Source organism: Cynocephalus volans, chromosome 15 (assembly GCF_027409185.1).
Source record: "Cynocephalus volans isolate mCynVol1 chromosome 15, mCynVol1.pri, whole genome shotgun sequence".
Lineage (NCBI taxonomy): Eukaryota > Metazoa > Chordata > Mammalia > Dermoptera > Cynocephalidae > Cynocephalus > Cynocephalus volans.
Genome location: NC_084474.1, coordinates 28,846,421 through 28,862,058, shown reverse-complemented (window position 1 = coordinate 28,862,058; position 15,638 = coordinate 28,846,421). Strand labels below are relative to the sequence as shown.

The 15,638-nt window shown below is 37.8% G+C and overlaps 1 protein-coding gene across 1 annotated transcript in view; it reads left to right on the top strand.

Annotated features, from left to right (window-relative positions):
- Positions 1-4,213: 4,213 nt before the first annotated feature.
- TRPA1 (transient receptor potential cation channel subfamily A member 1) overlaps positions 4,214-15,638 on the top strand; it is a 61,133-nt gene continuing 49,708 nt past the window's right edge. The window contains exons 1-2 of the mRNA XM_063079898.1: positions 4,214-4,324; positions 13,013-13,172. Coding sequence (XP_062935968.1) covers positions 4,214-4,324; positions 13,013-13,172 — 271 coding nt within the window. The remainder of the gene's footprint in view (positions 4,325-13,012; positions 13,173-15,638) is intronic.

The window sequence follows — 15,638 nt, the reverse complement described above, 5'->3', positions numbered from 1 at the left end:
AGGACATACACCATCTGATTTCAAAATTTGCTATGAAGCTACAAAATCAAGACCATGTGGTATTGGCTTAAACATAGTGATACTGATCAATGAAATAAAATAGGGTGGCTATAAACAAGCCCTCATATTTATGGTCAATTGATTTTTGACAATGGTCCCGAAGCAATTCTTTGATAAAACTATAGTTTTTTCAACAAATGGCAACAGTTATATATCCATATGCAATAAAAATGAACTTAGACCTCTACCTCACACCATACATAACAATTAACTCAAAATGAATTCAGCAGGAGTTTTACTAAGAACTAATGTTTCCTAGAAAAAAAACATGGATGAAAATCTTTTTAATTTTGTCATAGGTAAAAATTTCTGTATATGACACTCAAAGCACAAACCATAAAAATTAATAAACTACACTTTTTATCAAAATTAAAAAGTTTGCTTTTTAAAAGACACTGTTAAGAAAATGAAGAGAAGCCACAGACTGAAAAAAATTTGCAAATTATTTATCTGATAAAAGACTTCTATGTAGAATAAAGAACTCTTACAAACCAATAATAAGAACACAATCAAATATAAAGAAGCAAAAGAATCTAATAAAAATTCCTTTAAGAAACATAACAATAGCTAATAAGGACATGATAACATGGATAATATCATTAACCATTAGGGTAATGCTAATTTAAACCACAATGAGATACCGCTATATACCATTAGAATGACTATAATAATCAAGAAGATTGACAGTGCTAAGCTTTGTGAGGATATGGAGTAACTGGAATTAGCATACAGTGCTAGGGAGCGTGTAAAATGAGATAGCCACTTTAGAGAGCAATTCAGTAGTTTTATACAAAACTAAACATATACTTATATGACTCAGCAATTTCACTACTAGATATCTAAACAAGAGAAATGAAAATGTATGTACACAAAAAGATTTGTATGAAAACATCTGTAGCAGCATTATTTACAATAGACCAAAATTGGAAATAATCCAGATGTCCATCAACTGGTAAATGGATGAAGAAAATAAGGTATATCCATACGATGGAATACTACTGAGCAATAAAGAGGAAGAAACTACTGATACGCCCTACAACATGGGTCAGTCTCAAGTGCATTATACTTAGCCATATACAAAAGACTACGTAGTGTATAAATCCATGTATCTGGTGTTTCTAGAAAAGACTGAACTATAGAGATAGAAACCATACTATAGAGACTATGGGTTGCTTAGGGCAATGGGTGGGAGAGGAGACTGACTACATTTGGGCATAAGAGAACTTTTGGAATGATGGAAGTATTATTCTAAAACTGGATTGTGAAGAGTTGTATGATTGCATAAATTTACTAAAAATCGTCACACTGTATACTTACCATGGATGAATTTTATCTTTTTAGAAAAGATGCAATACAAATTTTCTGTACCTCAGTAGGCTTATTCAGGCCCCTTTTCGTTATACTATTGAGTTAAGGCCCTTAAGGTAACCAGTTTTATCTTCTGTTATAGATACTAAAGCAATATATTTGGATTAATGACTTTTAAAAAATAAACATTGTCATAATTGATTTGTAAATAGAAACAATTTTTTAAATATAAGGAACAAAATAATTACAGACAATTTTTCAGAATTTAGATTTTTTGTAAAAAGTTATTAAGCTGATATATGCATGAGACTATATTTTCCCTGAGAATTTAAATAAAATTATTATTACTATTTTTCATTTTCTGAAATAAGGTCCTGTGTAATATCAAAATGCAATTTCATAATAAAAATTACTTTCTGAAAGTTTCTATGAAGGTTCATTTTCTCTAATAATTATTCTTATTTTGAAATTATGATTAGTATAAAAATATAGCATTTTATTGCTATTCATTAATAATTAACTTCAAAGGAAATAAGATCCTGATTGTAAACGGCTAGATACCATCTTGTTCCTGTCTACAGTATGCATTTTAAGACCAGGATTTGCAGTAATTTGAAAAGGAAACCCTGCCTGTGAAAGGGATGTTTTTGATGAGTAGGAAATAATTTAACAATTAATAAGAAACAGTCATGGGAATTATTCAGAGGTCTTAGGAAGACACTGCCTGAAAAGTGTCTAAAATGAACAAGTCTAGCAAAAGGTAAAAGAAAAAAATAATCAATATTCAATCTCTCTGTTTTCATAAGCAGAAATCAGGAAAGAAAAATTCAGATTTATAATGCCAACCAACTCTGTTTTTCAGTGTTAAATCAGGAGAAGACAGGTTAAAAAGAATACATGCTTTGGGGGTTGTAAATGGGGTACAGAAGCAAGAATGAAGGTGACATCACTGTAGATATTCTGTGCTGGCAGCTGACATCAGGGAATATCACAAAAGAGGGGTGTTGCCTTGAGTGACCCTTCTACCAGCACTCTCTCCTCAGCTAGCGTTCCCTGGTCCTCACATCCCTCTTTTGGAACCAATACAGAATCTGATGCCTGCTATCAAGACATGCTCTCTGCCCCAGCTACCAAAATGTCCCCTTTGGGACTCCTCTTTATTTCCATTTTGGCCTAGTGACCCTTTTCAGCTAAGTGTTGCCAGAAAAGCAATTTATAATTCATGATGAATAAAAAAGTCTTAATATTCCTATGAAGCATTTCCATTTTAAAATGTGAACCCTGGTGCATGTAAAATGCCAGGCAGAGAGCAGTGGCTCAGTGAAAGTTCTCTTTACTGATTCCTCTGATTCTTTTTTAAATTAGTTTTTCCAAATGTATTACTTACTTCAACTAAATCATAGCAAGGTGTGCAGCTGGTCCCTGTTCTGCACTCCTTGAACACAGATCCTGGTGGGAAACTATTCAGGGGTGAAGTTGAGCATATATTCTTCACAAGTCTTTTAGCAAGCCACACTCATGGACTGATGATTGGTGGCAACTTCAGTATTATCCTTCCAAGGAATTTCATTCCATGGGTGGAATTGACGGCAACATGTTATATGTATTTGAGGATTTGGGAAGACCTTTCCGTGGTTCCTCAATATCATCATGACCACTCCACCTACCCCCAAGTTCAGCCCACTGTAGTCCCTAGGTTAGGCAGTCCACAAACCTTTATTAAGTGCTGTATGTACTGTCTGTCACCACGCCAGGTCCTGGATCCATACTGGTCCCCTGTTAGGTGCTGGAAGTAACCAGGTGAATATGACAGTCCAGGGCCTTCAAGGAGCAGGATTTGTCAAAGCAAAAGACTGTCAGCTAAGTTCTGTCCCATGCAAAGTATAATCACTCTTGGAAGGAAGTTTCTTGCTTTCTAACCTTGTAGTCTAAACGTAGTGGCCACAGTTTTAGAGGTTCTGTTGTCTGTACACAGATGGAAAACTGGCCTCTTAATTCGAGAGGAAACACCACCCATTCTACACAATTTACATGTCCGCCGTTGATGATTAAATGCAGTGCAGGCTCGTGAAGAAGCGTCTCTCACACAAAGCTGGGGCAAACAAACTCACACCGGTCAATAGTGGTTTATGTTTAACCTGTCATTTTTATTAACCATTCTTAAACACCAAAGCGACAGCGAGGTTAATATCCTTATCTACTGGAAATGAGATCTGAGACTGAAAGAGACTTAATCTAGTCCCCCAAACCAGTGCTAGGATTTAGTCATTCTCCCAAACATCTGGAAAAGAGGTTTTGCTATCTTTAACCTTATCTCCAAATCGAACAGGCCCCCAGAAGGAGGTGGACGTGGGAAAGACAACTCCAGCGGCTTTTAGTTAGGGGAAAAAATCCTGAAAATTAAAAATCTTCCCAATGTACCCAGTTACTCTCTCATCCCCTCTTTGTCTCTCTCGCCCCCTCCATCCCCTCCCCCCACGCCCCGCGGTAGGTGGGCAGGGCAACGGGGCTCTTAGTGTGTTTTTATTGTAACAGATCCGCTAGACACTCCCCTCCCGGTCCCGCGACCTGACACGCATGACCCCGGCGGCCACGAGGCCTGCGCGTCTGCCTCCTCCGCGCGCCCCGCCCGCTCCGTGCGCCCCAAGTAGCCCAGGTCCGGGAGCTCCTGCGCGAGTCCTGCCGAGCCCCCGAAGTGCAGGGCGCGGGAAGGCTCGGGGCTCCGACGCACACACGGCTGCAATCCGGGACCCCAGCCGCCGGCGCCCGCTCACAGCGCTCTCTCGCCCCAGGTGACGGACCACGTGGGGAGCAGTCGCACCAGGTGGCCTCCCGGGTGGGGCCAATGAAGCGCAGCCTGAGGAGGGTGCTGCGTCCTGGGGAGAAGAAGGAGCCCCAGGCGGTTGTCTACCAGGGCGTGGAGGACGACATGGACGACTCCAAGGAATCGTTTAAGGTACCCGGGGCCACCGGGCGGGACGGGCTCCGAAGTCCGGGCGGGGCGGCTCGAGGTCTCCTGGCGGGCTGCGCTTGGACAGGACGATGGGAACCGCGGAGAGCCGGGGGTGGGGGTGACAATCCAACAGGAGACCTTTTCTCAATTTGGGGTGCTTGCGGGGCTGCGCTCATAACGCCCCTCGCAGCCTGCCTTGTCCTTTTTATTTGTTTCTTGCTTGTTCCATCCGCCCTTGCTCGTGGATGGGCAGCTACAGTTGGGAGAAACTTACCCAAATGAAACGGAGGGAGGCGGCACTGGCCGATTCCCCCAGGGAGTGGGGGCGTCAGGAAAGACTGGAGGAAGCGACCCTATGAAAATGGGTGTGTGGTCTTCGGGGGCTAAAGGCTGGCGTGGGGGCTTCTGTGTCTTACGCAGTTCTGGGGACAGTCTGTCCTGAAGGCAGCGCTGGCTACCTCCTGGTGGCACATAGGGATAGAGGCTGTCTGTTGCTGAGAAAACCCACCGCTGGATTTCCAAAGATTGTCAGCAGGAGGAAGGGTCTCTTTTTTAAACATTACAATATCATTAAAAATGTCTCTCCAACCCCCCACCGCAAATCCCCTTTCACAGTAAAACCACGTTAGCAGTTTATGTATTTCCCGGGGGGGGGGGGGGGGGGGCTTATACAAATACACACATGCTCGTATATCTTTTTTTTTATTTTTGAAAGTAGGAAGTCAGCGATTTGCACTTTAATTTACTCACAAAATATATCGACTACTTTTCAAATCAGCACTTGGATATTTACCTCATTCTTTTTAGCAGCTTCATAATATTCCATTTTGTGAACGTATCATGATTTATTTAACCAGTCCTGCAATAATTGGACGTTTAGGCTGTTTTTGTTTTGTTTCGTTGTTATATACGTGATCGTGTCTGTGAGTATACATGTGGCTTCTCTTTTTGTCTGTGCACTGGTATCGTTGTGGGTTTGTCTGTGTGTTAAAGTCCTACAGGGTCAAGATGGTACATACAGTTTTCATTTTGGTAGAAATTACCAAATTGCCATTTAAACAGAGCACGAATTGACACTGTTGCCAATCATGTGTGTATGTCAGGCATGTGTAATAAATCATACAAACCAACAAACCAAGCCATCCGAGGTGGGTCTGTTTGCACATCCAGGGTGACCACCGACGTTTTCCCCCCTCCTTTGTATAATGCATGTTAACTGGCGCCTTTTAGCTTACTCCAGAGAACTGAGTCATGAGTGGATTTCAACCACTAGAACAGCATCTTTGGAATTGTTATGAGACAGGAAGAAATTTTAAAGTTTCAAAAGTCACCCAAGTACTTTTTGTTTTCTAGAGATATTTGCTAAAGAATTTTTGCAGCACAAAGTATCAAACTTATTTTTTAAAATGCTTTTGTTTAATTGTTTTCATTTAGTTTTATTGCCTAAGTAGAGCCACTTATGTTATTTAAGGCTTTTAGAAGCTACATTAGGGCTTGTAGATTGAAGGATTTATATCTTTTATTTTATTAACTGCAGTAATTCCAGATCATTTTGTAAAAATCCCAGTGGTTAGAATCATTACAAAGCAACATATATAACACTGTGAAGGGTTTTGAACTCTAAGGATTTCTTGGTAGCTTTCTGATATAAAGGATAGGGTGTATAACATTTTTTTTTCCAGCATACACACAGTATCTCAGGAATAACACAATTGAAGGATCGCAGAAAACTTGTAAGATGAGAAATATGGGAAAAAACCCAAAACATTAGACTGATGCCTTTAGCCTTTTCCGATTATTTTCTTTCAAAAGAGTGAATACTTTAGTATTGGAACTTTCATTTGTTGTAATCTCTCACCATAGTTTCTCTCCTTTTTGTCCCCTTAGCTTATGTGTGTTTTGTTAAAGCAACCTGAAACAGATATATTTGATATTTGTTTTAAAGGGCTGAGTTAGAATTAGCTTCTCTAAAAGTGATCTAGTCTATTATGTTCTGAATCTAGACACATATAGTTCAGAATCCAAAGGAATCTGAAGTGACCCTGTGACAATAGGGAACTATGTTGAATGAATATATAATAATTTGTCTAAATGACATCCTTGGCTTCCTTTCAGAACTTTTTTTGCCTTTATTTTATTTTTATTTATCAATATACAATGTAGTTGATTTTCATGGCCCTTTACTAATTCCTCCTTTTCCTCCCTCCCTCTCCCCTCTCCCTCCCATCAACATCATATCTGTTCACTTGTCTTAAGTTTAAGGAATTGTTGTGATTGTTGTGTCTTCTTTCCCAATTCCTGTTTGTTTGTATATTTACTTATTTATTTTTATTAGCTTCCACAAATAAGTGAGAACGTGCTATTTCTCTTTCTGTGCCTTGCTTATTTCACTTAATATAATTTTCTCTAAGTCCATCCATGTTGCTACATATGGTAGTATTTCATCTTTTTTTTTTTATGGCAGAGTAGTATTCCATTGTGTAGACATACCACATTTTCCTTATCCACTTGTCCAATGATGGGCATTTAGGTCGGTTCCAACTCTTGGCTATTGTAAATAGCGCTGCAATAAACGTGGGAGTACAGGTATCCCTTCGACATGATGATTTCCATTCCTCTGGGTATATACCCAGCAGTGGAATCATATGGCACATCAATCTGTAATTGCTTGAGGAACCTCCATACCATTTTCCATAATGGCAGCACCTTTTGCAATCCCACCAACAGTGGATGAGAGTTCCTTTTTCTCCTCATCCTCAGTTTATTTGTCATTCTCAGCCTTTTGGATAGTAGCCATCCTAACTGGAGTGAAATGGTATCTCAGTGTGGTTTTGATTTGCATTTCCTGAATGCTAAGTGATGCTGAGCATTTTTTCATGTGTCTGTTGGCTGTTCATATATCTTCCTTTGTGAAATGCCTATTTAGTTCTTTTGCCCATTTTTTAAATTGGGTTAATTGTTTTTTTTACTGTTGTTTGAGTTCCTTGTATATTCCGGTTATTAATCCTTTGAAAGATGTATATTTTGCAAATCTTTTCTCCCACTCTGTTGGTTGTCTTTTCACTCTGTTAATTTTTCTTTCACTGTGCAGGAGCTTTTTACTTTGATATAATACATTTGTTTATTTTTCCTTTGGTTGCCTGTGCTTTTGAGGTCACATTCATAATGTCTGTACCCAATCCTACTTCCTGGAGTGTTTCCCCTATGTTTTCTTTAAGGAGTTTTATAGTTCCAGAACATATATTTAATTCTTTAATCCATTTTGAATTGATTTTGGTATGCAGTAAAATGTACAGGTCTAGTTTCATTCTCCTATATATGAATATCCAGTTTTCCCAGCACCATTTACTGAAGCAGCAGTCTCTTTTCCAGTGTGTAGTCTTGGTGCTTTTGTCAAAGATCAGATGGTTGTAAGTGCATGGGTTGGTTTCTGGATTCTCTATTCTGTTCCATTGGTCTTTGTTCTGTTTTTATGCCAGTACCATACTGTTTTGGTTACTATAGTTTTGTAGTATAAAGTCATAGTGTTATGCCTCTGGCTTTATTTTTATTTTTTTTCTCAGGGTTGCTTTGGCTATTTGTGGTCTTTTGTTCTTCCATATGAATGTTCAGATTGCTTTTTCCAATTCTGAGGAAAACGCCATTGGAATTTTGATGGGGATTGCATTGAATCTGTAGATCATTTTGGGTAGTATGGACATTTTCGCAATGTTATTTCTTCCAATCCAAGAGCATGGGGTATCTTTCCATCTTCTTGTGTCCTCTTTAATTTCTCTCAACAGTGATTTGTAGTTCTCATTTTAGAGATTTTTCACATCCTTGGTTAAATTTATTCCTAGATATTTTATTTTTTTGGTGACTATTGTAAATGGGCTAGCTTTCTTGATTTCTTTTTCTGCTAGCTCATTGTTGGAGTATAGAAATGCTACTGATTTTTGTGTGTTGATTTTGTATCCTGCAACTTTGCTGAAATCATTTATTAACTCTAAGAGTATTTTGTAGAAGCTTTAGGCTGTTCAATATATAGGATCATATCATCTGCAAACATGGACGGTTTGACTTCATCTTTTCCAATCTGGATGCCCTTTATTTCCTTCTCTTCCCTGATTGCTCTGGCTAATACTTCCAACACTATGTTGAATAGGAGTGGCAAGAGTGAAACAAAAAGTTATTTTTTTGAAAAGATAAATAAAAATTACAAACCTTTAGCAAGGCTAACTAAAAAAAGAGAGAAGACACAAATAAAAAAGTTAGAAATGAAAAGGTGATATTACAACCGATACCTCAGAAATACAAGGAATCATTAGAGACTACTGTAAACAACTATATGTCAACAAATTTGAAAATCTGGAGGAAATGGATAAGTTTTTGGACACACACAAACTACCAAGACTGAGCCACGAAGACAGAAAATCTAAACAGACCAATAACAAAGAGATTGAAGCTCTTATCAGCAGTCTCCCAACAAAGAAAAGCCCAGGACCAGATGGCTTCACTGCAGAATTCTACCAAACCTTTAGAGAAGAATTAATACCAATTCTCCACAAGCTATTCCAAAAAATTGAAACAGATGCCATTCTCCCAGACTCATTCTATGAGACAAACATCACCCTGATTCCAAAACCAGACAAAGACACAACACAAAAAGAAAACTACAGGCCAATATCTTTGATGAATATAGATGCAAAAATCCTCAGTAAAATACTAGCTAACAGAATACAGCAACACATACACAAAATTATACACCATGATGAAGTGAGATTCATTCCAGGGATGCAAGGGTGCTTCAACAAATGCAAATCAATAAATGTGATATACAACGTCAGTAAAATCAAATACAAAAACCACCTGATATCTCTATAGACTCTGAAAAGGCATTTGACAAAATTCAACATTCATTCATGATAAAGACTCTCTATACGTTAAGTTTAGAGGGAAAGTATATCAACACAGTGAAAGTCATTTATGACAAACCCACTGCCAATATCATCCTGAATGGGGAAAAATCGAAAGCTTTTCCCTTAAGAATGGGAACAAGACAAGAACTTTCTTTAAGAGATCTCTTCATAGCCTGACAACATGTCAGGTACTGAATTGAGACTATTTAGCACATCTGATTTGCTCATGTACAGTATTTAGATGCTACTTTGTCATTATGAATTCAGTAGTACCTTGTGAGCATCTGAAGCTAATATTTCCTCTAAAGACTGTGGAATTGAGTTTGCATTGACAACACATCACTGAACAGACTCTGTAAATTGCTCTTGCTGGAAATGGGGCATGGGCAGTATAATCCCTTTATTATCATTCAAAGAACATATCAAATTCAAGTGCTGAAATGCCTCCAAATGGATTTAGGTAAATGCTCTCTTTAATAGGAAAAGGCATTGAGAAAGCCTATTTCTGCAAGAAGCTCATTTTAAATTTATTACTGAATATGTGAAAATTTGGAAAAGGTTAGATGCTCGTTGTCATATCTTGCAGTCACTAAAGCTGTATGTAGCTTATATAAAATTCAGTTTTTTTATTTCAGAAGTGACACATCTTTATTTAAGAGAGACTAACATAAAGAGTGATTTCTTAGGTATTATTCTGGGATAAGAGCGAAAGCCAAAGTTCAAAATTTTAAGTGATTAAGTTGTATTTATTTCAATCTGACAGTTACTGAATGAATCCTAATATGCTAAATTCTTTATTAACTATATTAATATACATAAGTATTTTAACACTTCATTTTATTTGATAGCTTTTCTTTTCAATAGTGAGAAGTGCCCTGGTTATCTTTAAAATAACTATTTAGAGATTTGACATATATTATCGTGTGGAAAATGTGACCAGTCATGGTCAAAGATAAAATTAAAGCAAGTATTTGGATAATTTACTTGGGGAAGTTCTCCACATTTTCAGAAAATATCATTTTACAGTGACTTGCATGATAAGCTACTGTCTTATAGAATGTTTTGCTTTTGGCTCATGTGATGAAATATTTTCTAAGAAATAACCTTGAAAAAATTTCAGGCAAATGTATTACTTGGTCACATGTTTGCGAAGCTGGAAGGAACACTGAGAAATAATTTTAATCTATATGTTGCCATCAGACTTGAATGAGTTTCCATTAAATTTACTGTTTTTTACATTAGTTTTTTAAGGTTCCAGGGAATTAAAATTCACCAAGTGGTATAGGAAATTTCTTTTAATTTTTTTTTTTGGCAGCCAGCCTATGTGGGGTCTAGGGAATTTCTATGCTTATGAAAGTCCATGTGGACTCACCGCTGCTCTGTAAGAGCTCTGCTTTTCCCTTGCTTCCTTCTTCCCTCCCTCCCTCTTTCCCTTTCTTTCTTTTTTCCTCCCCTCTGTCTCTGGAAAAATTATTTTTGCATATCAAAGTATCATGGAAAATAAGTGTACAAATGTGTAGCACGCATTTAGCATGGACATTCTGTAAAATGAGAGATTTTTTAAAAATGGTAAAGGAGATAAAAAAGAAAGAGCTAGACAGTGTTTCTCAAACTTTTTGTCCCAGAACCTATTTAAATTTAAACAATATCAAGGAACCTGAAGAGTGCTTGTTTGTTAGTTACAGCTACCAATATTTACCAATTAAAATGAAGAAAAATTTAAAAATACGAGAAGGCACAGCACATTCAGGGCTGCGAGGTAACCGTACATCTTGTGGCATCTGGAAAACTCCACTGGAGAGAGGCTGGAGTGGGGGAGGGTATCCTAGAACTATCCCGAAGGCCTCCCTCATGAGAGACACCTTAGGAGAGCTACAGAAAGCTAGGCAGACTGGGAAAAAGGAAAGGAAAAAGGTGTCCTGCATTTGGTGGAGAGCCTAGATCTGAACACAGCAGCACAGCATCATACTGGAAATGTCCAGCTTCCAGAGGAGGACACTTGTGTTCTTCAGGGACACGTTAGTGTTTGGCATTGGCCTCAGTTTTGAGCCAAAATCTTCAATTCAGCTTTGGCTTTGACCTTGTCTTGGCAGCCAAATATCAGAATATCTAATTCAATGTCATTTCTGGCATCTCTGACCTGGTGTGTGATCATCACATCTAAACAATGTAAAAATGTTAGCAGTAGAATAAAGTGTGTCATTCAGATTTATTGATAATACCTAACAATTCACTTTCAAATGTAGGAAAGAATTTAGAAGCAACTTTGAATAGAAATCTTGTCAATCAATTGAAGTATAATTAAATACAATTATAATGAATGATTTTGAAAATTCTTAATTTTCTGTATAAAACAGATATTAAGGACTTTTGAGTAGTTGAATAGGGAAGTACATTGTCAGTTTATACAGATGTTAAGAGAGGACACATTAGTTAATTTTAGGAAGAGCATAGTACACTTTTTGATCCAAAATATTTATAAAATTTAAATAATAATGCAAGGCAGGGTAATAGAGGCAAGTTTACAACATAAAGGCTTTTGTAAAATTTTGTTTGCTACACTAACACTAATAACATTAAATAAAATAAACTTTAAAGATTTATTTAATTTTAAAAATTTAATTCTATTTAGGCCAGGAGCTTTCTCAGAAAAAGTTCTGTTTGGAAATTTTTCATATCTTATGAGAATGAATCAAAAGAAGATTATCAACACTGTCAAAATTTCAAAGGAGGAAACACAATGTCATCCGTGATAAATCATCTTCAGTCCACACATGATAAAGAATATTAAGAACAAAAAGGAAGGAAGAGCATGTTAGACAAAAATGAAGCCCTCCAAAAGCTCTTGACCTCAGTGGAAGAGAAGGCTTGTTTGGAATAGCACGTTTACAGGCCAGTACCAGCAGCCAACAGTGCTGAAAACCTACTGAACCTGCTCTATAGTGTCTGTTCTCACGTTTTACAATATCTGATTCTACTGCATGGTTTATTTTGTGATGATTTTTTGACCTCAGCTTCAGCTGTATGTTGACTTATAGAATTTATCATGCAGCAAAAATATATATTCCATGGGCCTCTTGTTCAAATTCTGACTTTGTCACTTACAGTGTGTGCCTTTGGGCAAATGATGCAAACTGTCACTCTCCTGAGATCTGGCCCCAAGTAACTGCCTTGGGCAGGATCCCAGTAGCCAAAAGCTGTCTACTTCCCCCTAGAGGGAGCGAGCCGCCATCCTAGATTACTGACCTAGTGAATTACATGACAGTGCTTCAGGATGGTTCTGGCTCCTGTATATAAGGAAACATTGGATGGAGATTGGCTGTAGACAGGAAGGCCAAAGAGAGGACAGTAAAGTAGGTTTCTGTACTTAATAATCCTTGCATTCATAAAAACCTTTTTATCTTACCCCAATCCCTCATGCTATAGTTTAAGGATAATTTCACTCAGCAAGGTGAAAATGTCTATGTTTCACCTCTGTATTTTCACTGAACTTGTTATTTCTTAGACCACATCCCTCAAGTTTACTTCAAAATTTTTCTTAAGGCCTTTATTTCACCAGCATTTACAAGTTTATGGCCAGAAAATCAAAACATTTACTCAGTGTGCATATCAGTGTTTAGGCTCTTACTTGTCCCTTCACATCTGTAAGCATTTTGCGTTCTTCAAGAAAAATATGTACTTTGTTATACTCATGCCAAATAGTTTTAGGTAGTAAGAAACTTTTTAAGGCTATAACTGATTATAAGTTTTGCATATTCTTCTTTGAGGTAACAATTTTTTTATATACTTCTAGGTGGTTTTTGAAGGAAGTACATGTGGTTTGCAAAACTTTATCAAGAAACGAAGGAAAGTAAGCAAATACGATGACGTGAACGCCTCCCCTTTGCATCATGCTGCTGCAGAAGGTCAAGTTGAGCTGATGCAGATGATCATCAATAAGTCATCTTGTGAAGGTAAAAAAATGTTACAAAGATTTGATCACCACGTATTGTACACTTGTATTGATATTCGATTCTGTACCCCACAAGTATATATAACCAATAAAATAATAATAACAGTAATAATAGTAATAATAATGTTACAATGAGTGTTCCATAAACCCATTATCATGTTACATTCATTGCAGAGAGTGGCATGAAATGACTCCAAAGGGCAGGTTAGTGCCAGATTATAAAGGACCTGAATATCTCATACAGCAGTGAATGTTTTCCTGAAAATTAGTGCTTCTCAAATTTTTCCACTGAAACACTGCGAGGGACAGTGCAGAGATCTGGGACACCCCATAGCCCACAGCCAGTACAGACTTTGTTTGAATTTTTAGATAGATCATAAAAATTCATATACATTTTATGTACTCTTCTGTGCTGTTTCCACTGAGGTTATTCTGCATTTAAATTACTCATTTTTGAATAAAATTGACACCTTAAAAAGATGTAACATCATTCTCTCTCAGCCTTGTACACCCAGACTTGTTTGAAAAATTTGACTGCAGGCGGTTAGGGAGTGGATGGCTCAGAGATTTAAGCAGTGGGGTGGTGTGACAAGAACTTTATTTTACAAGAGAATTTCCTCGGTATTGTGGAAGATGGATTAGAAGTGGAAGCCAGTTAGAAAGCTATTTTACTAGTAAAGAGAAGTTGAGAGTCTCCCAGGGTTGTGAGGTTGGAGTAAGGAGAAAGGGAGAGATTTGAGAGCTATTTGTATATAGAGTCAACAGTGCTTGACCAGAAATTGAATGTAAAGAGTAAGTGGTGGGGAGTTGGAACTGACTTTGAGAGTCATAATTCAGGAGATTAGGCCCACAGTGAGACCTTCCCCAAAAGGAGACATATAAGAAAACAGAAAAAAAGTGAGTATAAGGGGTGAGGAGATTTGCTCATACTGAATTTGAAAGACCATTTGGAAATATCCAGCAGACAACTAGAAATATAGAAAGAAAGGAGCCACCCCAGTAGGGCCACTACTGCATACACAGTAGATGAGACTGTGGAAATGAATGAAAATATTTAGGAGCCCATAAAATTGCTTACAAAGGTGGCTAAGTGTAGAGTACCAAAGTTAAGAGACGGATGGCAGAGGAAAAGCCAGGTAAGGATGAAGAGGGTGATGGATAAGAGACTGATGATAACTCAAGTCCAGGGAGAAGTTACTGGGATAGAAGAGTTAGGAGATCTATTGCCACAAAGGTATCAAGCAGGAAGGAAATCACAATAAAGCCCTTAACTTAGAAGTTTCGATGACCTTTGCAAAAATAATTTCTGAAAGGTGGTGAAGATAAAAGTCAAATTCAGGTTCTTTAATTAGTGAATGGAAGTTCGTAAGTATAGGCCCCTGTTTAGTTACCTTTGGTGTTGTTGAATAGAGAGCTTCGTCTTGATCATACAGAATAGTCAAGAGACGTGTGTGAAGGTGTGTGTGACTCTCGGGGTATGTGAGTGTGGGCATGTGTGTTGCTGAGAATGAGGCACTTGGATGAATGAAAGGAGATAGTGGAGAGAAATTTTAAAAAGAAGAGAAACAGGAAACATGGCTGCAGCATGGTTCCAGGTATTGTAGATGGTCTCCAAATTGTATTTATGAGTGAATAGTTTTTCTCTCACTTCAGACATAAAGACATGCTGCCACTAATTAGAATGGTTGATAAAGCAGACAGCCATGTCTGTATCAGAATAGCGATAGGACATTGCAGGATGAAAGGACAGATTATTCTTATGCTGAGTTTACAGGGTAAATAGTGCCATGTATTGTGCTGTAGGAATACATGGAAACCATGTGTGGCATCAGGGGCTGAAGCTCAAATTCTAGTCTTGATGTTTATTATAATAATGTGTCTTTTTTCTTATAACATTTTTGAACTATTGCTTTGATCCAGGCACTCTGCTAAGATCTTTAAACACATGATTTAATATCATTCTCCCAGTATCACTGCAAGGGTGTGTGTGTGTGTGTGTGTGTGTGTGTGTGTGTGTGTGTGTGTGTGTGTGTGTGTGTGTGTGTGTGTGTGTGTGTGTGTGTGTGTGTGTGTGTGTGTGTGTCTGTGTGTGTGTGTCTGTGTGTGTGTGTGTGTGTGTGTGTGTGTGTCTGTGTGTGTGTGTGTGTGTGTGTGTGTGTGTGTGTGTGTGTGTGTGTGTGTGTGTGTGTGTACAGGCTTACCTTGGAGATATTGCGGGTTCAGTTCTGGACCACTGCAATAAAGTGAATTTCACAATAAAGTGAGTCACACAAATATTTTGTTTTCCAAGTGCATATAAAAGTTATGTTTACACTACACTGTAGTCTATTAATGTACAATGGCATTATGCCTAAACCACAAGGCACATACTTTAATTAAAAATACTTTATTGCTAAAAACTGCTAACGATCATCAGAGCTTTCAGGGAGTCATAATTTTTTTGCTGGTGGAGAGTCTTGCCTTGATG